Consider the following 24,631-nt stretch of genomic DNA (forward strand, 5'->3'; position numbering starts at 1 on the left):
CACTTCAGTATGTAGCTCTAACAAATAAGGACTTTTTGTTCAAAACCTAATCACAGTGTCATTATCATTTATCTTAAAATAAATGATAATGATTCCTTAATATCATTTAATATTCAAATAATGTCAGAGCAAATTCCTGATCAGATCCTATTTTTAAAAACACACACAAATGTAAAAAGATTCCAAAGACCACACCTTACATATAATTAATGCTTTGGAGTGGAATGGTCCCAGTTCATACCTACTGTCTGACATAATTATTAAGTGGAACCTCCTTTCACTCTTAAAAGTGTCCCAGTTTGGAAGATAGATTACATAATTCACAGGCTTCCATAATAGTTTCCCCCTCTATGGATTTATTTGTTTACAGAGACTGTATGATAAAATTTCCCACATCTGGATTTGGCTGATTTCATATTTGTCCTTTTTGCTTAGTTTTTTCTTTTATCCCCAGTATCCTTTGTACACTGGTAGTGAGCTACTTAAATGTATGTATGCACACAGTACACATTAGCAGAAATGCTTCATAACTGGTGCTGAAATCTTTGTTCTCCATATCCATAAGGAGTCATATAATGTCTGCTTGGTTCCAATTTTGGTAATGTTAAGAGTATTCAATGTGTTCAGGTGTTGTCAGCCTGATCCAGTTCTTCCTCAAACTTTCACCTGACAGTTTAGCATCCATTAGTGATCATTGCCTGTTTCCATTAATTTTTTAGAGTTTGCAAAGTGATTGATGCTGTATAAATTTAATTTATTTTGCTAGTTTTTCCATTCTGTGTACATTTGAGTAACTGATCTAATTTTCATTTTAAAAGAGTTAAAAATCCAAATGGTAAATCAAAGGTAAAAAAATTTTTTTAATCTCTTTTATACATAAACATTATTAGGGCTGGCTGGTTAGCTCAGTTGCTTAGAGCTCAGCCTTATAACACCAAAGTCACAGGTTCAGATCCCCATACCATCCAGCTGCCATCCCCCCTGCCAAAAACAAAAACAAAAAAAACCCCATTTTTATTATATTTTCTCTATTGATTCGTCATTTAACCATGAGCCAAATTCGGAATCATATTAAAGTTACTGTCATGCGCTAATTCCAACAATATTTGAAAGGCTCCTACAGAAATAAAGTAGACACTTCATGTTGGAAATCAACTTGAAGTTACTCTACCTTGTTACGGACGGTTTGTTTTTGAGATATAGTTCATATACCATAAAATTCACCTTTTTGAAGTATATTATTCAGTGATTTTAGTATATTCACAAAGTTGTGCAATCATCCCCTCTACCTAGCTTCAGAAAATTTTCATCACTCCCAAGAGGAAACCCATGTCTATTAGGAAGCCACCTCCTATTCTTTCATTCTCTAAATGGCAACCACTAATAAACTTTCAGACTATATAGATTTCTCTGTTCTGGGTATTTCATAGTAGTGGAATCATATAATATTTAACCTGACTGGCTTCTTTGATGTACCTTAATATTTTGAAGGTTCATCTATGTTGTAAAATGAAATCAGTACTTTTTCCTTTTTATTTCTGAATAATATTCCATTATATGTGCATACCACATTTTCTTTATCCATTCGTCAGTTAATTGACATCTGAGTTGTTCCACTTTTTGGCTATCTTAAATGATGCTGGAATCAACATTTGTGTATAAGTTTTAATGTAGGTATGTGTTTTCAGTTATCTTGGATATATACCTAGGATTGACATGGTTGGTCATATGGTAACTTTTTGAAGAACTTCCAAAGTGTTTCCAAAGCCACTGCACCATTTTACATTCCTGCCAACAATGTATGAAGGTTCCAATGTCTCCACATCCTCAGGAAAACTATTATCTGCCTTTTATTATAACCATCCAATGGGCGTGAGGTGGTTTTAATTTGCATTTCCCTCATGAATAATGATGTTGGCCATCTTTTCATGTGTGTATTGGCCATTCATATATCTTCTTTGAAGAAAAGTCTACTTGAACATTTGACCATTTTTTAAATTGTGTTGTTTTTAGTGTGTGTTATATGAGTTCTTTATGTGTTCTGGATACTAGAACTTTATCAAACATATGGTTTGCAGATATTTTCTGCTATTTTGTATGTTGTCTCTTTTGATAATGTTCTTTTTAAATATTGATTTAGAAATCCAATGTCTATTTTTTAATTGGTTGCTTGTTTTTTGGTGTTATGTCTAAGAAACCATTGCTTGTTCCAAGCTCTCAAAGATTTATACCTATGCTTTCTTCTCAGAGTATCATGCTTTTAGCTCTTACTTGGTCAATGTTGAGTTAATTTGATGGTGTAACGTAAGATTCTTCCATGCCTCATTTCTTTTTAGCATTGAACAATATTCTACTATCTGGATGTACCACACAGTATGCATTCACCTACTGAAAGACATCTTGGTTGATTCCAAGTTTGGGCAATTATGAATAAAGCTCTTGTAAATATCAGTGTGCAGGTTTTTGTGTGGACATAAGCTTTTAGCTCCTTTGGGTAAATACCATGGAGCAGGATTGCTGGATTGTATGGTAGGTTTAGTTTTATAAGAAACTACCAAACTGTCTTCGAAAGTGGCTGTTACCATTCTGCATTTCCACCAACAATGAAGGAGAGTTCCTGTTGCTCCAAATCCTCCATCAGCATTGATGTTGTGAGAGTATCTGAATGTTGTTTTAATTTGCATTTGCATTTGCCTGAAGACGTATGATATAGAGTATGTTTTTACATTCTTATTTTCCATCTATATATTTTCTTTGGTGAGGTGTCTGTTAATGTCTTTGGCCCTCTTTTTAAATCAGGTGGTTGTTTTCTCATTGAGTTTTAAGTGTTGATAAGTATGTATATTTTGGGTAGCAGTGCTTTATCAGATATGTCTTTGGAAAATATTTTCTTCCAATTTGTACTTTGTCTTTCATGACTTATGCTTTTGATGTATCTGTAAAGTCATCAACAAACCAGGGTCATCTAGATTTTCTCCTGTGTTATCTTCTAGGAGTTTAATAGTTTTGAATTTTACATTTAGTTCTGTGATCCATTTTGAGTTATTTTTTGTGAAGACTGTAAACTTTGTGTCTAGATTCACTTCTTTTCCATGGAGATGTCTGGTTGTTAAAAAGATTATTTTTGCTCCATTGTATTGCCTTTACTACTTTGTCAAAGATCAGTAGATCATTTATGTTAGTCTGTTTCTGGGCTCAAGTGTGTTCTGTTGATTTATTTGTCCATTCTTTCACCAATACTATACTGTCTTGATAACTTAAGCTTTATATCTAAGTTTTGCCATCATGTGGTGTTAGTCCTGAATACTGAGTTGGCTATTCTGGGTCTTTTTCCTCTCTGTATAAACTTTAAAATTCATCTGTCAATATACACAAAACAATATGCTGTAATTTAAATAGGGATTGCATTGGATCTCTAGATCAAGTTGGAAATAACTGCATTTTGACAATATTGAGTCTTCCTATTCATTCATGAAAAAAGAATCTCTCTCCATTTATTCTTCATTGTTATCCTTTGTGAGAGTTTAGTAGTTTTCCTTATATAGGCCTTGTACATATTTTATTACATTTGTATATAACTGTTTCATTTTGAGGGGTGCTAATGTAAATGATAATGTAGTTTTAATTTCAAATAGTACTTGTTCATTCTATATTAACCTTGTATCCTGCAACCATGCTTAAATTATTTATTTCAGTTTTTTGTCAGTTCTTTTGGATTTTCTAGATGATCATGTCATCTGCAAACAAAGACAGTTTGATTTCTTCCTACCAGTCTGTATCTCTTTTCTTCCCTTTTCTTCTTATTGCATTAGCTAGGACTTCCGGTATGATGCTGAAAAGTCATAGTGAGAGAGAACATCCTTACCTTGTTCTTAATCTTAGTAGGAAATCTTTGAGTTGAGCTGTAAGGCTTTTATAGACATTCTTATTCAAGTTCTCCTTTATCTCTAGCTTACTGAGAGATTTTTTTTCTTTTTCTTTTTTCCTCCCCTGCCCCCACCCTTTTTTTCTTCGGGCAGTTGGCTGGTGTGGGGATCTGAACCCTTGATGTTGGTGTTATAACACCATGCTCTTAACAAACTGAGCTCACTGGCCAGCCAGTGTTGGATTTTGTCAAATGCATTTTCTGCATGTATTGATATTAATTTTTTTATGTTTAGCTTTTTGATGCAATGGATTATATTAATGGATTTTTAAATGTTAAACCAGGCTGGTATATCTGGGATAAATCCTACTTGCTTGTGATATATTATTCTTTTTATACATTGTTGGATTCAATTTGCTATTTGGTGAGAATTTTTACATCCATGTTTATGAGAAGTATGTTCCTCATAAGTACTCTCACATGCGGACTTTGGTTTTTGCATTAGGGTCATATTGGCCTCATAGAATGAATTATGAAGTATTTTTTTCTGCCTCTGTCTTCTGGAAGAGATTGTAGAGAATTGTGTAACTTCTTCCTTAAATGTTTGGTAGAGTTCACCAACAAACCCATCTGGGCCTGGTGCTTTCTGTATTGAAAGGTTATTAATTATTAATTCAATTATTTAAATAGATATAAGCATATTTAAATTGCCTTTCTTTTTGTGTGAATATTGGTAAATTGTTTCTTTTAGGGAATTGTTCCATTTTATCTAGATTATAAAATTTGTGGACATAGATTTCTTTATTATCCTTTTAATGTCCATGTAGTGATGTTCCTTCATTCATCTCTGATATTGTTGTAGTAGAGTTGGGTATTTCCCTTCCTATACATGCAAGGCTAGATCCAGCTGGAGTTGGGTATTTCTCTTGCCCTGGGTCAGCAAGCTCTGATAAAACCTCAGCAGTTTAGGCTCTGTTTAAATAGTTTCTTTAAAAGCAGAACTGCCTTTGAAAGCATGAAGAGAGTTTTTTCTCCAGTATTCACTGTGAGAACCAGGTTGAGCTCCTAGAGGTAAAAACTCCCAAACGTGTGAGAGCCCCACTATGACTGGATGCCTCTGAAGATTTTTAACTCTGAGTTGTCTACACTAAACCTTCAGCAGTTGATCAATTACAATTCAGATTTCTACCCCAGCAATGATTCCCACAGAGGACATGGATATCTGCCTGTTTGTCTCTCCAATTTTGGAAGCAGTGATTTGCCCTGTGACCTCTTTCTCTGGTGGACCTAAATGGTGGTGTTGATGTTTTTTGTTTGTTTTTGTTTGGTTTTTTTTGTATGTTCAGCTTTGTACTTGTTAAGAAGAAGTGGCAACTTCCAAGTTTTCTCCATGCCAGACCAGAAACTTAAAGTCCTGTGGGAAATCTGTTGATTACTAACTCAGTCATTTTACTTGATGAGGTCTATTCAGATTTTCTATTTCTTCTCAAGTAAATTTTGGTATTTTGTGTTTTTCTAGGAATATGTCCATTTCTTCTAAGTTATCTAATTTGATGAAATATAATTTTATAGTATTCTCTTTAATGTTTTTATGTATGGTCAGTAGTAATGTTCTCTTTTTCATTCCTGATTTCAGTAATTTGAGTATTCTTTTTTTTTTTTATTAGTCAGTCTAGTTAAAGTTTTTTTCAATATTGTTGAGCTTTTCAATGAACCTTTTGGTTCTTTGATTTCTATTGCTTTTCTCTATTTCATTAATTTACCCTCTAGTTTTTACTGCTTTCCTTGTTTGGTGTTTAGTTTGCTCTTCTTTTCCTAGTTTCTTATGGTGGAATAGGGTGGAAAATGAGCATGGATTTGGGAATTTTCTTTTTTAATACAGGCCTTTGAAGGTATAAAATTCCCTCTGGCCCTGCTTTATTAGCTCTATTCCATAAAATTTGCTTATATTGAGTTCTCATTTAATTTACCACAATATATTTTCTAATTCCTCACATGATTTTTTTTCTTTGATCCACTGATTATATGTGTGTTCTTTTATTTTGTTCTGTTATTTAATACCCAACCTTGCTCTGTCATTCATTCGTAATTTCCTTGTCATCAGAGAACATACTTTGCATGCTTTTGACAATATTACATCTATTTAGACTTGTTTTATGACTTGACATATAGTCTGTACTGGAAAATGTTTCATGTACACTTGAGAAGACTGCGCATATTCTGTTTTTGTTGAATGAAAGTATTCTGTAGACATGTCTAGTTAGTTTATAGTGTTCTTTATAACTTCTGTTTCCTCCTTGATCCTTTTGGCTAGTTGTTCTAGCCATTAGTAAAGCAGAATATTGAATTCTCTGTTTCACCCTTTAATTCCGTCTTTTTTTTTTTTCCTATGTATTTTGGTGCCCTGTTTCTCAGTGCATGTATGTTTATAATTGTTACATCATCTTAATGGATTGACCTTTTTTATCATGAAATGTACTTGTTTGTATGGTTATAATATTGTCTTCAATTCTTTTTTGTCTCTAGCCACTTCAGCTCACTTTTGATTACTGATATATCTTTCATTTTTTTTACTTTCAGCCTATTTGTGTCTTTAAAACTAAAGTGTGTCTCTTGTAGACAGCATATAGTTAGATCTTTTTTAAAATCTATTTTCCAGTCTCCGCCTTTTAATCATTTCATTCATATACATTTATGTAATCACTGATAAGTAGGATTTAGGTTTGCCACTTTGTCTATGTCTTCTGTCTTTTTTGTTTCTCTGTTCCTGCATTACTAACTTTGTGTTCAGTAAATATTTTCTGGTGTGTCATTTTAACTACCCCCCCCCCCCTTTTTTTTTTCTATAGTTTTTGTAGTTATTTTCTTACCGGGGATTGAATATATTTTTTGGAGTTATTTCTTACTGTGTTGCCCTGGAGATGACAATTAATATTTTAACTTGCTTGGAGTAATATCAATTTAATTATAATAAGGAAAATTTGTTCATATATATATATATATATATATATATATATATATATATATATATATATATATATATATATATATATATAATATATATATATATATATCTCATTTTTTCTTTTGTGCTGTTATCGTACAAGATATATAATATACATTGTGTGCACATTAACAGCGATTTATAATTATTGCTTTATCAGACAGTGCCCTAATTTGTTACTCATCTTTGGAAGATAGTTTTGCTGGATATACAGTTCTTTTGATAGTCTTTTCTTGCAGCATTTCAATATTATCCCACTGCCTTCTGGCCTCCATTGTTTCTGATGAGACGTCAGCTATTAATCTTACTGAGATTCCTTTCTACATGATGAGTTGCTTCTCTCTTGCAGCTTTCAAGAATCTCTTTTTATCCTTGACTTTCAGCAGTTTGATTACAATGCTTCTAGGTATAAATGTCTCTGAGTTTATACTACACGTAGTTGAGCTTATTAAACACGTAAAATGGTATTCATCAAATTTGAGAAGTTTTGCCATTATTTCTTCAAATATTCTTTCTGTTCCTTACTCTTGCTCCTCTACCTTGGGGACTCTACACTGTATGGTGTCCCACAGGCCTCTCAATTGACCTATCTTCAAGTTCATTTCCACCCTTCTTTTTCCTGTCCCTCCTGCTGAAATCTATTGAAGCCCTCTCATGTATTTTTCATTTTTTATTATACTATTCAGCTCCAGAATTGTACTATTCAGTTCAAGAATTCTATGTTTCCTTATTTCTGTCTCTGTTTCTCATGGTTTTATCTCATCTATTTCATGAGACTTTTTCTACTTTAGTTATTTAAACACAGTTTCCTTTAGTACTGTGGGCATACTTGAAATAATAGCTGACAAGTGTTCTAACATCTTGACTTCTCAAGATCAGCTTCTATTGACTTTTCTTCCTCTATATGGACCATAGTTTGCTTCTTCATATGTCTCTTGTTGAAAACTGGACAGATTAAATAATATAATGTGGTAACTCTGGAAAACAGATTCTAGCCCCCTCTCCAGAATTTGTAATTGTTTCTGGTTGTTTGCCTTGTGACTTGTTTGAACTATTTCTGTAAAGTTTGTATTGTTTGTCATGTGCAGCCATGGAAGTTTCTGCTTGGTTAACTTAATGGTCAGCTAATGACCAGAGTTCCTTAGTTGCCTGAAACCAATAAGTCTCTCAGTCTTTCCCAAGGAGGTCTGTATGTGCATTGTTGCAAGGCTTCAACACCCAGCCAAGCTTAGCTTTTAATCCCTGCTTGTGCAGAATCTCAAGGTTAGACTGTAATGAGAGCTTAGGGCTTTCTCAGGTCTTTTGAGAGCATGCATATAGCCTTACTCATGTACATGGCTTTCTAGATTCCCAGGAACATATTGGAGTTTTACAGAATCTCCCATGGACTTCTCACTTCTCAGGTTTTATTCTAAACTTTTTTGGTTACCCTATTTTTTTGCTCCAGCTGTTAAATACCATCTCAGGCCAGCAACAATATTCAACAGTTGGCTCTGATTATTTTTAGCAAATGTGAAGAAAGGCTGTTCACACTAAGTTCTAAGTCACACCAAATGAAGATAACATTACTGGTGGGATCTGCCCGAGAACTACCAAATAGGTCAAATAATGTCAGTTCTCTGGGAATGGGGCTTTGGAGGAAATCCAACCCCATTTGGCACCTTCCTGTAGCTGGCAGACTGCTGATTTTCATCATAAATGTGGACTGCTATCGTGAAGCTATGGGGAGGATTAGAATAAGGCAAGTTAAAACCCACACAGCTCACTCTTCTTACCAAAATTCTGTTTTTCTTGAATAGATACTCCCTGTGTTGCTGAAAGCCTTTTGTTAATTTCCAGATTTCTGAAGAAGTTGATTCTGACAATACATACTGATACTCCGACTGCTTTTATGGAGCAGAGACTTTTTGGAGATCCTTATGCTATTTTTTTCTGACATCTGTAAAATAGTACTTTCTAATTGTAATAGTTCTTCTGCATTTATTAGCTGGAATTCTTTAAATAACTTTTTTATACCAACTCTTTGGTCACCATTGAATATAGTTTGTAAACAAATGACAGAAGAAACGTATAGTAAGAATCTTTAGTTGCCAAATTTCAGAGATCACAATCTGTGTCCAGATTTGCTCTGTGCTTCTGAGATGTCATTACTTTTAGGCTTTTTCAGTGGCAGACACAGGAAGTAATTATTTCTAAGAAATAATTTTGAATTTTTAAATTGAAATTATGAGTTCATATTTTTTTCTATTCTTAGTTAAGATTATAGGGTATTTACTTTTATTTTACACTGAAATTCTTGGTTTTTGACATTATTTCTGTATATCATATACAAGTACATACAATAATTTCAAAATATTAATACTCATAAAACTACTTGAATATAGTTTTCTTTGTAGGTGATTTTATTATTTGGGGTTTGGGGTTTTTTAAATTTTTTTTTTTTTGTCTGTTTATTGTCACTAGAATATATTTGATTAGGGTTGTAAAAACACAAGACTGTATTTTAGCCAAAATAGAAAGCACTCAAATGCCCCTGATAGAATAGTTAATTTGTGACGTATTTATACAATGGAATATGGTACTTAATGAAAATGAAAAATGTACAACTACATGCAATGATACGGGTAGATATTCAAAATATAATGATGTAAAAAGAGCCAGACACAAATAATTTTATATACATATGTATTTATCAAGTATAAGAATAGAGAAATTACTGTTAAAGGGACAGTACCTGGAAGAAAGTATGAGAGGAGATTCTAGGGTACTAGTAAATTTTTTTTTCTTAGTTTGACTATTTACTTGGGAATGTTTTTTTATGAACATTTTTGAGTAAAATTATTTGTACTATTCTGTAGTGTATTGTACTGCAATAAAAAGTTTAAGTTGTATTTTACAGTCAATTGAAATAGTTCTGTGTGTGGTTATGCCACAACTTAATTCACAGTTAGGTTAGACTTCTTTTCAAGCTCATTTTACGTTCATTTTGCATATGCTTACCCAGAATACAAAAGTGGCAACCTGGATAATGCTATCTGTAGCCTTGAACTTCTCCTTTGGCTTCTCAGGAGAACCTGTGCCTGTCAGGGGCTGGATCCAGAAACCTGTGGTGCCTCCTTTTCTTTTGGCTGTTCATGGAGCATGTACTATAATGGATGTAAGTTTGCCAGAAGCAAGATCCCAAGGAAATTTAAGCTGCTTGGGGATGACCCAAAAGAGGTTGGTATACTTCCTGGTATATAATCTCTTTATTTTTCATAGAGAACTGAAGTTAAGCTTGTGTTAAGCTGTCTAACAGAATTTCACTTCAGATGAATGAACAAAACTCTGGTTAAACTTTAGACATAATATTTTACAAAGTTAGCATAATAATAACCATATTATACCAAAGTAATAGGAAGAGTTTCTGTTGCTCAAATTTTATCTATGGCCTTTTATATTTATTATTTATCTTAGTTGGTTCCAGAGTTTTACTTTTCACTTTCAGTTGCTTCATTTTATTGAATTAATCTAAAATTTTTTTATTGTAATATGGTTGATTATACATATTTGTGGGTATCAATACCTGTGTGCAGTATGTGATGCTCAAATCAGGATAATTAAAATACTCAACACTATACAATATAATCATTTTTGTGTCCCTTTACCAATCCTTACCTTACAGTGCCCTCCCCTTTTCCCACTTTTGGTAATTCCAGAATTTTAAAGGGCTGTCACTTCAGTTTTAAAACTAAAGGAGGATTAGTAATGTCTCCTATCTTTTGAATCTGAAGTATGGAAGTCATGTTTATACCTGCTACATTCAGACCACTTCTAGTCACATTTACATGCTATGAGATTTATTTTTTTGTGGGTGGCCAGTATGGGAATCCAAACCCTTGGCCTTGGTATTATAATACCACACTCAAACCAACCGAGCTAACTGGCCAGCCCCATGCCATGAGATTTAGATAGCTTAAAGTTACTGTGTAATGAATGCATTGAAGTAACTAAGACATATTTAGATTGTAACATAAATATGCAATTGACATAAATGATCAATGATTCCTCATATTGAAGTCACTGGGTTTTGTCTTTTCTCTACAATATATTTCCTAAAATATAATTTGCAAATCGATATCAAATTTAACAACTTTTGGGCCACACGCAGACTGGTGTATGCTAAGTGAATGATCAGAAAACTTCAGTATATTTAGCATTTAGATATGAGGAAATTTTTAGTCTCTACACCTTATACTTATCTTTTGAATTTTAAATACAATTAATATATACTTGTATACCATAGATATTACAATATTGATGAAAAAATTAACTTTATTATTTGTGAGTATAATTGTAAGTGAAAGTACAATAAAGTGCAAAATTCTTGAAATCACAATAAAAACTTTTTTCAAAGGATAGTAATGTTTTCAACAACATGGCTTAAGTGTACTAGACATCCTTTTTTCATAAAAACAAAAATTTTTTAAATTCATGAAGAATAACAATTCTGAGAGCTTTTTCACCATGATTTTATAAATATGTATCACTTTAACCAGGTTTCATGTAAAGCAAATCTAGAAGGAGAGCTCTGCTCAGAAACCTCACCTTCTAAGATTTACATCTCTTCCAGGTTAAGTCTCCCAACTTTTTCCTTTTTTTTGGGAAATATCAAATCTAGGGGTGGCCAGTTAGTTCAGTTGGTTAGAGCATGGTGCTGATAAAATCAGGGTCCAGGGTTCAATCCTCATACCAGCCAGCTGTCAGAAATAAAGATAAAATAGAAGTATCAATTTTAACTTAGAACTTCTAAATATGCATGGAACAACTAAGTATTGTTACTTACCATTTTTTTTAAAAGCATATTAATCGGAAAATCTGTTCTTCCTCAGCTGGGGGGTGGGGGATGGAGGGCTGGTAGTATAACTTACCATTTTCCCTCTCAGGTGAAGTTTTTTATATATACACTTGTTCTAGTTTTGTAAATTTTATCTATATATGAAGTAATTTTTAGTTGTATGGAGAGATTATTTCTACTTTTGAAATGCTATCTTTATAAACTTTGTAAAAGATAAAGATTGGAAATAGACCAATTAAGACAAAAAAAAAACTTTCCAATAGTTCTGTCTTCCTTGGCAGCTAACAGCGACAGTGGAAAATATGACTTCTTTAAGACCATCTGCATGCAAAGTAGAAAATCAGTTCATCTTACTGTTCGTGGGACCAAATAGCTAGATTTTAATACCACATACAGAAATGGTTGCTATATGGTCTATACCTTTTACTTAGAAAGTCATTTTTTAAAGATGCTTTAGTTATTTAATAATAACACTTTATTTTTATTTTATTTTATTTTTTTAAAAGATGACCGGTAAGGGGATCTCAACCCTTGACTTGGTGTTGTCAGCACCACGCTCAACCAGTGAGCTAACCAGCCATCCCTATATAGGATCCGAACCCGTGGCCTTGGTGTTATCAGCACCGCACTCTGCCGAGTGAGCCACAGGCCAGCCCTTAATAATAACACTTTATATTGTATTTTGGATCCAACGTGTAGGGGGAATAATCTGATAGCTCCTCTCATATAGAGAGGGAATGAATTCAGAATTTAATATTTAGAATTGTTCATTTTATACAGGAAGAGAAACTGGAGTCTCATTTGCAAAACCTGTCCACTCTTCTGGCACCAATATATAAAAAACTTGCACCTGATGCATATAATAATCAGGTAAGTTTGAATAATTATTGGCAGTGATTGTAACTACTTCCAGAAACATTTTTAAAGCAATGATTTTCCTTTGTTTTTTTCATTTTTAAAAAATATATTATTATATTTTTACATTCTAAGATGTGGAGCAATTGGGAGGGAGGGGGGATAGGGTGAAAGGAGGATGAAGTGGGGGGCGGCATGGCCAAGGCCCGTGGTACCCCCCTTATTCCAGCAGGGGAGCCCAGGGAACTTCTGGCGGCAGCTTGGTGGTGGCTGGGCTGGATGCAGATGTTCCGGGGTGTGGGGGTGTGCACATGGCTGGGTAACTTTTTTCTCTTAATTGCTGAAGCCACTGAAGTGTTCTGTTTCTGGTATTTAAAAATTATACCATCCAAAAGAGCATATTTTTGGTCTTTTTAGCTGTAAAGATAATAAGCTCTTAAGGCTCACAAGCTCTTTTATCTATTAATTTTGTTCTCATATGGGTAATTTTGTCTCTGTAAGCAGACTTCAGTGATTACATTAAAATGTTATGGCCCAAACTGTACGTTCTAACCACCTATTAACCATTTTCACAGGAAGTCTGTAAATATAAAGCTATGAGTGTACTACATTACAAGCATATATACCTGTGTTCAGATGTCAGATTTCGCCAGATCCTCTTCCATTTGGCACTGGTTTCATGAACCAAGCCAAAACATTTTTTTCTCCCCCTATTTTAGATGAGTGTCCTGGGCTGTACCTAGTTAGCTAGCTAGGTAATTTGGTCAGAAATTGCTCATGAAGGAGGCAAAAGACTGTAAGTAACATCAACAACAAAAACATTCAGTAAATGGCTGTTGCAAGCCAGATAGTTTAGTAACTGATGACATAAAGAAAAGCAATGCAGCCTCTCTCTCTTTAGGGAATTTCTTCCTTAGAGAAGACAGTGACATGTGATGTAGCAATTACAGGACAACACTGGAACATCTAGGATAGAGGTTTGTGCAAATTTCTGAAAGAATGAAGAAGGACTATTCTGAGAAAGTAGAGATGTCACAAATGACCCTGTATGTAAAATAAAGATCTTTGAACTTTATCCTGTAGGTAATCATTGGAGTGTTCCAAGAGGTTTTTTTATGAGCAAGAGAAGGTGAACTGATTTAATTTTTATTTTAAAAAGGTTACTGAATGAGCCAAATATGTAAGGAAATGTAACAGAAATCAGTGTAAGATGAGAGAGAGAAGGAAAGTATTGCAATCATTGTGCAAGAGATTTTTAGGTCCTAAATTAAAGAATTGGCAGGAGTGATAGAGAAAAGGAAATAAGTACATAAAATATTTGAGGTGGAATTTATACAACTTGGATTTATGAATGAGCCAAAGAGAGTTGGGGATCCACCAAATTTCAGGTTTGGACAGGTGGTTCTGTTAACTAGTATCAGGCACTAGTGAAAAATAGGAAGGTTGGGGAAGGTATTAAATTATTATTCTTATTTATTTATTTTTATTTATTTATTTATTTTTTCGTGGCTCTCCAGTACGAGGATATGAACCCCTGACCTTGTGTTGTAACACCATACTCTAACCAACTGAGCTAACCAGCCAGTCTTAAATGTCATTTTTGACATGCTGTGTTTGACATGCTTCAAGGTTAATTAGATGGAGAATCAGTAGAAAATTCCAGGCTAGCACTATAGATTTTTATCATTGGCACTTTAAGTATGGGGAGAGAAAGAGAAGCCAGTGAAGTAAGTGCCAGGGGAGAAGGGGAGGAGAAATGGAATAGAGGTTAATTATTTAAGGGAAAGGGGTAGACTGATAGCTGCAATAAAACTGGAGGTGATGAGAAAGTATCCAGAGCAGAGTACACAGCAACAATCAGTATGGGGGTGTGTGACAAATTATTAAAGACTCTAATAGGATTTGATTAGTTTACACAGCATAGACACACTAATCCTAAATATTGATTTAGCTACTCTTCTGTGGTGGACTTTAACACTGCTCCTACAAATACAACTTTTTTTTTTTTTTTTTTTTGATGAGAGCATTGGAGATAGATTTTGATGACGGTCTATAAGTTGTTTTACGTCACAACTTATGTTTTTAGAAATGTGTGTGAATATGAAATTTTTAAATGCTGTTAATAATAGTGGTAATAATGTGTCAGATCACACAGGACTATAAGGAATACTTCAGTACTGTTGTAAAAGTTTAATTCTGGGCAAGAAATACTACAATAAATCAAGCTATTAAAAGAAAATGAATTAATTTTAATAAAGGCATTTCCATCAGGAAAAGTAATATTTTTATCCAGTGTTGTTTGAACAATCGGATAATATGAGGGAAAAGTAACCTTGACTCTTAACCTCATATAAAAATTAACTCCAAATGGATACACTGATATTAAATGCAAACTAATCTATAAATGACATAAAGCAGATCAGTAGTTGTGTGGGAACAAAGTGAGAGGCATGAATTATAAAGAGGCACAAGGAAACTTTTAGAAGTAATGGACATGTACTTTATTTTGATTGCGATTGTGGCTGTGGTTTTTTGGATGTATACATATATCAAAACTTTAAAAATCTAATTACTTCCCCATTCACACACACACTATTTTTTTTCAGATTGAATATGAACACAGAGCACCAGAGTGTCGGCTGGGTCTAAAGGAAGGCCGTCCATTCTCAGGGGTCACTGCATGTTTGGACTTCTGTGCACATGCCCATAGAGACTTGCACAACATGCAGAATGGCAGCACATTGGTAAGTGCAGCTGGAGACAGCTTAGCAGTGCCTTCTGTTGAAAAGTGAAAGGATGAGAGTTAGTAGCATTTGGTTAGAGTAATATGTTCTCTGCAGGTGTCACTGGACAACAGTGTTCTCACGAATGAATTGCTGTTGCAAGGTGACCTTCTTTGGCATAACTAGCACTCATAACAGGTTGGTACATTCACGGAAAACTGTTGACAGTCATTAAGAATCATGGACATTCTTAGTGCTAATTAGAGTTAGCTGCAAAGAAAATTTCTCAAAATTCAGTGAGATATTGGTGGGTCATAATCAATTAAGGAAAATAAATAAAAACCATATACAAGCCAAGGAATCAATGCACCTTGCAGAGAGAAATGCAAATGAAAAATGCATAGTCATTATCACAGTAACCATCATAGAAAGTTAAGAGTGCAAACCAGCCCGTTATGACTACATATTATGGTGGGAGAAATGGGTTAGGTCTTGTAATTAGAGGCTGAAATGGATAAGGTCAAAGGGTGGAGCAATGTTCCATACCAGCCATTGCCTTGTATGTAAAGGGATGATCCAGAGTGGAGATAAAGAACAAAAACATGCAGATGAAGAAACCATAAATGAATCAACCTAGTGGGCCCTCAGCATGGGAATAGGTATAGTTGAGGAAGATGACCAATGAGACCTAAGGTGAAAAATAGACACCAGGCATTAAAGTCAAATTCTAGGGTAGAAAACAATGAAGGTGAGTAGTAGATGATAGCTGAAGTAATTTGAAGAAGCTGGTGTGAAGTTTCTGTTGAGAAGCAGAGAAGGTATTGGTTTAATGGTCCAGACCAGAAATTGGCAAGATAGTAATGTTTTAGGCTTCACAGGCCACATGAGTCTCTGTCACATTATTTGTTTGGGTTTTTTTTATTATTATTAATCCTCTGAAAATGTGAAAAACGTACTTAGTTTGCTGACTTCTGATTCAGAACCAACACAAGGCCTACCAACCACCCTAACATCTTAAACCAGCAGTAATCATGCATTGAGCACCTGCTCATTATTAGGAGGCTATGCTGGATTCTGGGAAATGGAAGAAATGAATGACAGCTGGAGCTATAGTAGGTCCTGAAGGCAACCACATTTCATTCCAGCAAGGTAATGGAGAATGGGAAGATGAGAAAGATGTTTAGAATCAAGGGGAATTTGCCTGAGATAGATCACAGGTTCTTTCTGTGAAGTAAAATGGAAGGAAGCACTAAATATGAACTGAATAGGTTTAACTGTATGTGGGAAAAGTTAGTGTGCTCAGAGACATGAATTTGGACGACTTTTAGGCATAGGGAGTGACAAACACATTATACCTCATGTTAAAGTTCTTTCTATAAGGTCAGTCCATTATGATCACATTTTTTCAATGATTTTATATTACCTTGTGCTTTAGCTCACATTTTCCCCACTGATCAAAAACACTAAATACTACTATTTTAAAAACACAAATAATCTTTCATCATAACCTTTTTTGGCTAAGAAAAAAGTATAATTATTAAAGTAACAGATGTAGCTTTTTTTCTTTTCAGGGTATGTGTAATATTTCAGAAAAGAAATTGGAGAGAAGAGAAACGATAAGTTAGGCTTACTAGGGTGGAGAGAAAAGAGAAACAGTGTTAAGTTACATACTACCTATATCGAACAAATCGTCAACTCTTCATTATTTAGATTTTCAATTTGGAATCTTGTGGAAATTTCTTCAACACAGAGAGTTAGTGGGAAATTTCTTTGTGTACAAAAGTATGAGTTGAGGTGAATGTGACACTGCCAGAATCAGAGGTTATTTGATAGAACAAACTTCTGGCCTCTTTTTTTTTTTTTTTTGTCTTTTTCGTCAGTGAGCGCACTGGCCATTCCTATATAGGATCCGAACCTGCGGCGGGAGCGTTGCTGCTCTCCCAGTGCTGCGCTCTCCCGAGTGCGCCACCGGCTCGGCCCCTTCTGGCCTCTTTTTGAAGAGGCTTCACATCTATTACATCTATTTTTGAAGCGTGAAAAGCAGGAGATTGCCTCACTGTAGGGGGAGTGTTGTTTCTTCCCATCACAAATGTATAGACTCAAAAGGGGGGGGGGGACACAAGACGGTCTTGTCTTTGTCTCCCTGTACCATTTTGGTGCTATTTTTATTAACAAAAAGATAGAAATGGTTTTATGGTAATATGCATATCACTGATGACACTGAGAGGGAGAAAGATACACACACACACTTTTCTTTTGGACCTATAATTGAGGCTGTGATGTCCCACTTCCCTACTAGGTATGCACCCTCACTAGGGAAGACAATCGAGAAATTGGAGGAAATCCTGAGGATGAGCAGCTCCATGTTCTGCCTTTATACAAAATCTCTGATGTGGATGAGTGTGGGAGTCTAGAAGCTCAGGAGGAGAAAAAACGAAATGGTGCCATTCAAGTACTGAGTTCTTTTCGGCGGAAAGTCAGGATGTTAGCAGAGCCAGTCAAGACTTGCCGACAAAGGAAACTAGAAGCCAAGAAAGCTGCAGCTGAAAAGCTTTCCTCTCTGGAGAACAGCTCAATTAAGAACGAAAAGGAAAAGTCAGCCTCATTGCGTACAAAACAGAGTGAAAATGCAATTCAGGCTAAACAGTTGGCAGGTAAATTTAATGTGAAGTATTATAGATGTGTGTTGTATGATACTTGTATTTAGAATTACATCAGTTGTGGTCTTCGTTCTGTACCAAAATCTTTCATCAGTTAGCAAGGGCCAGGCTTTGCTCTCAGAGATGGTAAGGAGGTGCCACACCGTCAACCCCAGCTTGAGGGAGAAGTTAGGATTTTATTCTATAATAAAAACAGCAATATTTAACAGGTAAGTGATAGGGTGAAATTACCTCTCTGCCAATGCCAGATTAACACTAGAGGACCTAATAGTTTGGAGAAAGATGCAGTAAACCAAGAGTGAGATGACAAGACCTTGAATTTTGGTGGGAGTAGTGAAGATGTAGCAAAAACAATGCATTCATTACAAAACATGGAATGAAGGAGAACAGTAATTTAAGGATGACTTCAGAGTTTTCAGCCTAGATAATGAAATAGTATTTTTTATTGAAATAAATTTATAAATATGATTTATGGGGGAGAGATGGAAGAGAATAAGATACCTTTCTTTTTTTTTTTTTTTTTTTTTTTTTTTTTTTTTTTTAACCTTTTTATGTATTTTATTATTTTCACTTTACATACAAAAACTTTTTTGTTTCCTTCACATTCATAAAAATCCCAATAATGTAAATGACAAGTAATCCCTCCCTTACCCATCCCTTACTTAAATATACAAACAGCTTCAAAAACATGCAATTTAAATTGGTTTAATCTTAAAATGTAATCCAATGAGACTGAAAACTAAACATTTCAGGTCCTGTACCAAATAGTAAAATACTCGAAGGCCTTCTGGATCCTTTGACTGATTTACATCAATAAGAGAACCTATTTTTGATGTGGTGAAAGAAATGTGTTCATCTCCAATTACAATTTCAAGCTCCTGTCGGCCAACCCTATCAGGGGGAGGCCACAAAGCATCATCTTCTTTTGTAATTTCACTGTCATAAGATACCTTTCTTTAGACATGTGAGTCTGCGGTTTAGGAAGGATTCTACCTGTAACCATCCTATAAAATTCTTACCCATCGAAATAGAGTATACCTATAGTAGTAGCAATACAGCATTATTCATCAACACTGCTGATATTTTCTTTCCATAGCCCCTTGCTTTATGCCTGCAGTTAGTGCTATTAAAAAAAAAAAAAATATCCAAGTTTTGGAAATGGCATTGGCCTGGACAGTATCTTTTAAGTTTAGTGTGCCAGTTTGTTTAGAACCAACCCTCTTTGCCTATAAAGTCAAATTTTCCTACTGATTCACTTACAAGCTCAGAAAAACTAGGTAATTTAGAACAATATGTTAAAGATGCTTAATAAGTATGTGTTGATTGATTGACTTTCACTAAGAGAAGTAAATCCCTGATTCAGGTTAGCTGCAGAGTATAAACAGATAAGACTTTGTCTCTGGTCCCGTCTAACTGGTTTCTACAGATAGTAATCATTTCAGTTCTTGGAATGGCCATTGCACTTCCCTTTATTTGTTCTTAACTCACATAACTTTTTTAATGTAGCAGAAGTATGACTTTTAAAAGTTTTACAGAGCTGAAAGTTTCTTTAAAATGTTATCTGTAACTGTAACTTTCCTTTCTGGAAAGCCTGCTCATGAAGTAGGGTTTGCCGGTTATATAAGATGCTTTTTATGTTTAAATGAACATCATTGTTTTTCTCATAACGTTGTTGAACCTTCTTTAATTACATAAATTCTATTGTATGTCAGGCCTCAGAAAAATAAAATAAGACATGGTTCCCCTCCCTGAAGGAACTTGCTTAGCAGTGGGAAGGGGCTAAAAATGGATATAGTACATTATGAATACTGCTTTATCACATCTGTGTTTGCAGTGGGTATTACAGAAGCACTAGCACGAGTTCACAGAAACCTTCCTTGAGGAAGAGATGACTAAGTCAAGGAAGGGTAGGGAGATGGGGTTGAGGGAGGAAGGCACTTTTAGCAGAGGCACATTGAGAAGCCCCAGAGAATGTGATGCTCTCAGTGGAGTAGCTTCAGATGTTTATTATGTTTTCTTCAGATTGTACTGTAATAAGTTCTGCATTTTATTTCTAATGCTTTAGATGCAAAAATTGATGCTAGATAGTGATCAGAACCCTGACTTTGCTCTTGTCGTTACTTAATGGGTGTTGCATAATCCTGGTGGTATTTTTCACATACATTTAAGTATCCTCACTAGCCTTCGTGAAATAATAAGCGTATTTGTTACTGCTCTCTCTTACCCCATCTACAGAACTTTTACGACTTTCAGGACCAGTCATTCAGCAGCCCCAGCAGCCCCAGACACAGCAACTGCAGAAACAGCAGGCCCAGCAACAGCCACAGCAGGCCCAGCAACAGCAGCCACACCCCTTGACTAATAACTCTCAGTCAGAGTCTATCAACTCTTACTCTTCTTCTGGATCCACCAGTCTGTACATGAGACGGCCCAATCCAGTTAGTCCTTATCCAAGCTCTTCACACCCTTCAGATGTTTATGGAGGTGCCAACCCTATGAACCTGTATTCCACCTCATCCCAAGCTGCAGGTTCGTATTTGAATTCTTCTAATCCCATGAACCCCTACCCTGGGCTTCTGAGTCAAAATAATCAATATCCATCATATCAATGCAATGGAAACCTATCAATAGACAACTGCTCCCCATATCTGGGTTCCTATTCTCCCCAGTCTCAGGCCATGGATCTATATCGGTATCCAAGCCAAGACCCTCTCTCTAAGCTAAATCTACCACCCATCCATACACTTTATCAGCCAAGGTTTGGAAATAGCCAGAGTTTTACTTCTAAGTACTTAGGTTATGGAAACCAAAATGTGCAGGGAGATGCCTTCAGCAGTTGTACTGTTAGAGCAAATGTACACCATGTAGGAACATTTTCTCCTTATTCCACTCATGACATAGATGGCCACTTCATGGGAGCCACCTCTAGATTACCACTCAACTTGAGCAGTCCAAACAGAGACTATAAAAATGGTGAGCATCGTGCATCTTCTCACACAATTCATAACTACAGTGCAGCTCCAGGCATGTTCAACAGCTCTCTTCATGCCCTGCATCTCCAAAGCAAGGATGACATGCTTTCCCACGCGACTAATGGGTTATCTAAGATGCTTCCAGGTCTTAACTATGATAGAACCACTTCTGTCCAAGGCAGCTTACATAAATTAAGTGATGCCAACAGTCAGGAAAAGCAGCCTCTGGCACCAGCTCAGGGTGTGGCTTCTGCTGCAGAGGAGAACGATGAGGTCTGGTCAGACAGTGAGCAGAACTTTCTGGATCCTGACATCGGGGGAGTGGCTGTGGCTCCAACTCATGGGTCAATTCTCATTGAGTGTGCAAAGCGCGAGCTTCATGCCACAACCCCTTTAAAGATTCCCGATCGGAATCACCCCACCAGGATCTCGCTTGTCTTTTACCAGCATAAGAGCATGAATGAGCCAAAACATGGCTTGGCTCTCTGGGAAGCCAAAATGGCTGAAAAAGCCCGTGAGAAAGAGGAAGAGTGTGAAAAATATGGTCCAGACTATGTGCCTCAGAAAACCCATGGCAAAAAAGTGAAACGGGAGCCCACTGAGCTGCACGAACCTTCAGAGCCCACTTACCTGCGCTTCATCAGATCCCTTGCGGACAGGACCATATCCATGACCACAGACTCCACAGTAATGACATCTCCATATGCCTTCACGCGGGTCACAGGGCCTTACAACAGATATATATAATGTCGCCCCTTTTGTTGGTTACCTCATTTGAAAAGACCAGAACCAACCTGTCAGTAGTGTATAGTTCGCATGATGTTGGCAATGGGGAAAGGTCACAGTATTCATGACAAATGTTGTGGGAAAATCCTCAGCTCACCAGCAAAAAAAGAAGTAATCTTACCCTAGCACTTAATTTCCACTGACTCCCAAGTGGTCACAGATGGCATCTAGGAAAAAGACCAAAGCATTCTATGCAAAAAGAAGGTGGGGGAAGAAGGTTCTGCAATTTACATTTTTAAACACTGGTTCTGTTATTGGATGAGATATGTAAATGTGATTTTTCCCCTTACGACTCTACACATCTGTGACCACTTTTAAGGATATCAAGTTTGCATAGTCATGGAACACAAATCACACAAGTACTGTAGTATTACAGTGACAGGAATCTTAAAATACCATCTGGTGCTGAATATATGATGTACTGAAATACTGGAATTATGGCTTTTTAACATGCAGTTTTTACTGTAATCGTAATATTAACTTTTATTTATCAAAATAGCTATAGGAAGCATAAATGAATAGCAGCAAAACACTGAATTTGTTTGGATGTTCTAAGAAATGGTGCTAAGAAAATGGTGTCTTTGATAGTTTAAAATTTAATGCCTTTATATCATCAAGATGCTATCAGTGTACTCCAATGCCCTTGAATAATAGGGGTACATTTTCATTCAACTTTTTGTCATAATTACCTGTTCTTGCAAGTTTAGTTTTTAAAATGTGGAAGTTTTAAAGGCCTCTGGATTTTGCTCATCCAGTGAAGTCCTTGTAGGACAATAAACGTATATATGTACATATATACACACATGTATATGTGCACACACATGTATATGTATAAATATTTTAAGTGGTGTTTTAGAAGCACTTTGTCTACCTAAGCTTTGACAACTTGAACAATGCTAAGGTACTGAGACGTTTAAAAAAAAGTTTACTTTCATTTTAGAATGCAAAGTTTTTTTTTAAGGAAACAAGGAAAACTTTTAAAATATTTTTGCTTTTAGCCAGGCATCTGCTGATGAGCAATGTGTCCATTTTTAACACAGCCAGTTAAATCCAAAACAGGGCTTACTGGATTCAAGGGAATACATTAGTCCACAAAACATGTTTTCTGGTGCTCATCTCACATGCTATACTGTAAAACAGTTTTATATAAAATTGTATGACAAGTTCATTGCTCAAATATGTACAGTTTTAAGAATTTTTTATTAACTGCAGGTAATAATTAGCCGCATGCTACAAGACTCAACAAAGCTAGTTCATTTAAGGCTATGCTTTTTTATAGACCTGTATGCTCTTCAGAGAACTGAATGGCAGTCTGCCTTTGTGTTGATAATTATGTACATTGTGATGTTGTCATTTCTTAGCTTAAGTGTCCTCTTACCAGGAAGATTGAGCAGACTAAAGCCTGCATAAGATGAATAAACAGGGTTTGTTCCATGTGAATCTGTTGGTTAAAAAGAAACAAAACAGGCAGCTGGTTTGCTGTGGTGGTTTTAAATCATTAATTTGTATAAAGAAGTGAAAGAGTTGTATAGTAAATTAAATTGTAAACAAAACTTTTTTTAACGTAATGCTTTAGTATTTTAGTACTGTAAAAAATTTTAAATATATACAAATATATACATATATATGTGGGTTTGAAGCAGAATTCACATCATGATGGTGCTACTCAGCCTGCTACAAATATATCATAATGTGAGTTAAGAATTGATTAAAGGTTTGAGTGATGTTCCTACTTGTCATATACCTCAACACTAGTTTGGCAATAGGATATTGAACTGAGAGTGAAAGCTTATAGCATTGTGTACCATCATTTTTTTCCAAGTCTTTTATTATTAGAAAGCATACCTTTTTTCAATACTTGATTTTCTGAGCAAGTATAACTTGAACTTCAACCTTTTTGTTCTAAAAATAAATTCAGGGATATTTCAGCTCATGTTCTCCTTATGCCAACATGTCACCTGTGTGTTTATGTAAAATGTTGTAGGTTAATAAATATATTTTTCAGGGATTTAACCATTTTGAATCCCTCCTATTTTACTTGTATATGTACTGGTGTAACTAAAACTAATTTTGTACATCTGTTGGCTCTATTGTAAAGAAAAGCATTTTAAAAGTTTGAGGAATCTTAACTATTTCAAGCAGAAAAAAAATAGATGAAAATAGAATGCACTGAGCTGATAAAGGGAAAATTGTAAAGCAGGAGTTTGGCAAGTGGCTGTTGGCCAGAGTCTTTAACTCTAAATAAAGCCTTTTTGATCCTGTAATCAATACAGGTACATACTCCATGAAGACAAATTTAAATAGGCAAAATATCTAATATTGTGTGCAATAGACTGTACAATTACATTTTGGTCTAAATATATTTTTGCTTACTAAATTCTTAATCAAAGGAGGCCTTTGAGTTTTATAAGCCAAATCTTTATGACTTTTGTCTTTTAAAAAAATTGAGTTTTTGGCTATGTCCAATTATAAACATTTCAAAAATGTTTGCTTTGCATACAAACATGATTTTAATGTTTTACATATACCATAATATTTAACCGAAAACATTTGGTTACTACATGTGCATTTGGTGATTTTGAGTCGGCCATCCTTAATGAATTTTTGGCTTCCACATCATTCACTGCCATTTGTCAAACTGCTGGCCAACAAGAGCAGGAAGTGTAGTTTGAGTAGGGAGGAGAAGTTGAGTGGCATATTGTAAATATCCGATCTATAATTGTAAATATCAAACCTGCCTCAGTAAGAGTGAATGAGAAGCAGATCTACAATTTGCTTACATAGGAATATCAGGTTGACTATATAGCCATACTTGAAAATGCTTCTGAATGGTGTCAACTTTACTTGAATGAAATTTTCATCTTGATTGATGCACAGTGATGTACAATTTACTTCTGAAGCTAGTGGTTAACTTGTATAGGAAGCTTTT

The 24,631-nt window shown here is 35.2% G+C and overlaps 1 protein-coding gene across 1 annotated transcript in view; it reads left to right on the forward strand.

Annotated features, from left to right (window-relative positions):
- Window positions 1-23,304, forward strand: part of TET2 (tet methylcytosine dioxygenase 2) — a 102,380-nt gene extending 79,076 nt beyond the window's left edge. Inside the window, exons 7-11 of the mRNA XM_063108152.1 lie at window positions 9,938-10,088; window positions 12,487-12,576; window positions 15,168-15,305; window positions 17,584-17,938; window positions 20,180-23,304. Of these exons, the coding sequence (XP_062964222.1) occupies window positions 9,938-10,088; window positions 12,487-12,576; window positions 15,168-15,305; window positions 17,584-17,938; window positions 20,180-21,663 (2,218 nt within the window). The 3' untranslated portion in view covers window positions 21,664-23,304. The remainder of the gene's footprint in view (window positions 1-9,937; window positions 10,089-12,486; window positions 12,577-15,167; window positions 15,306-17,583; window positions 17,939-20,179) is intronic.
- Window positions 23,305-24,631: the final 1,327 nt, after the last annotated feature.

Source organism: Cynocephalus volans, chromosome 9, assembly GCF_027409185.1.
Source record: "Cynocephalus volans isolate mCynVol1 chromosome 9, mCynVol1.pri, whole genome shotgun sequence".
Classification (NCBI taxonomy): Eukaryota; Metazoa; Chordata; class Mammalia; order Dermoptera; family Cynocephalidae; genus Cynocephalus; species Cynocephalus volans.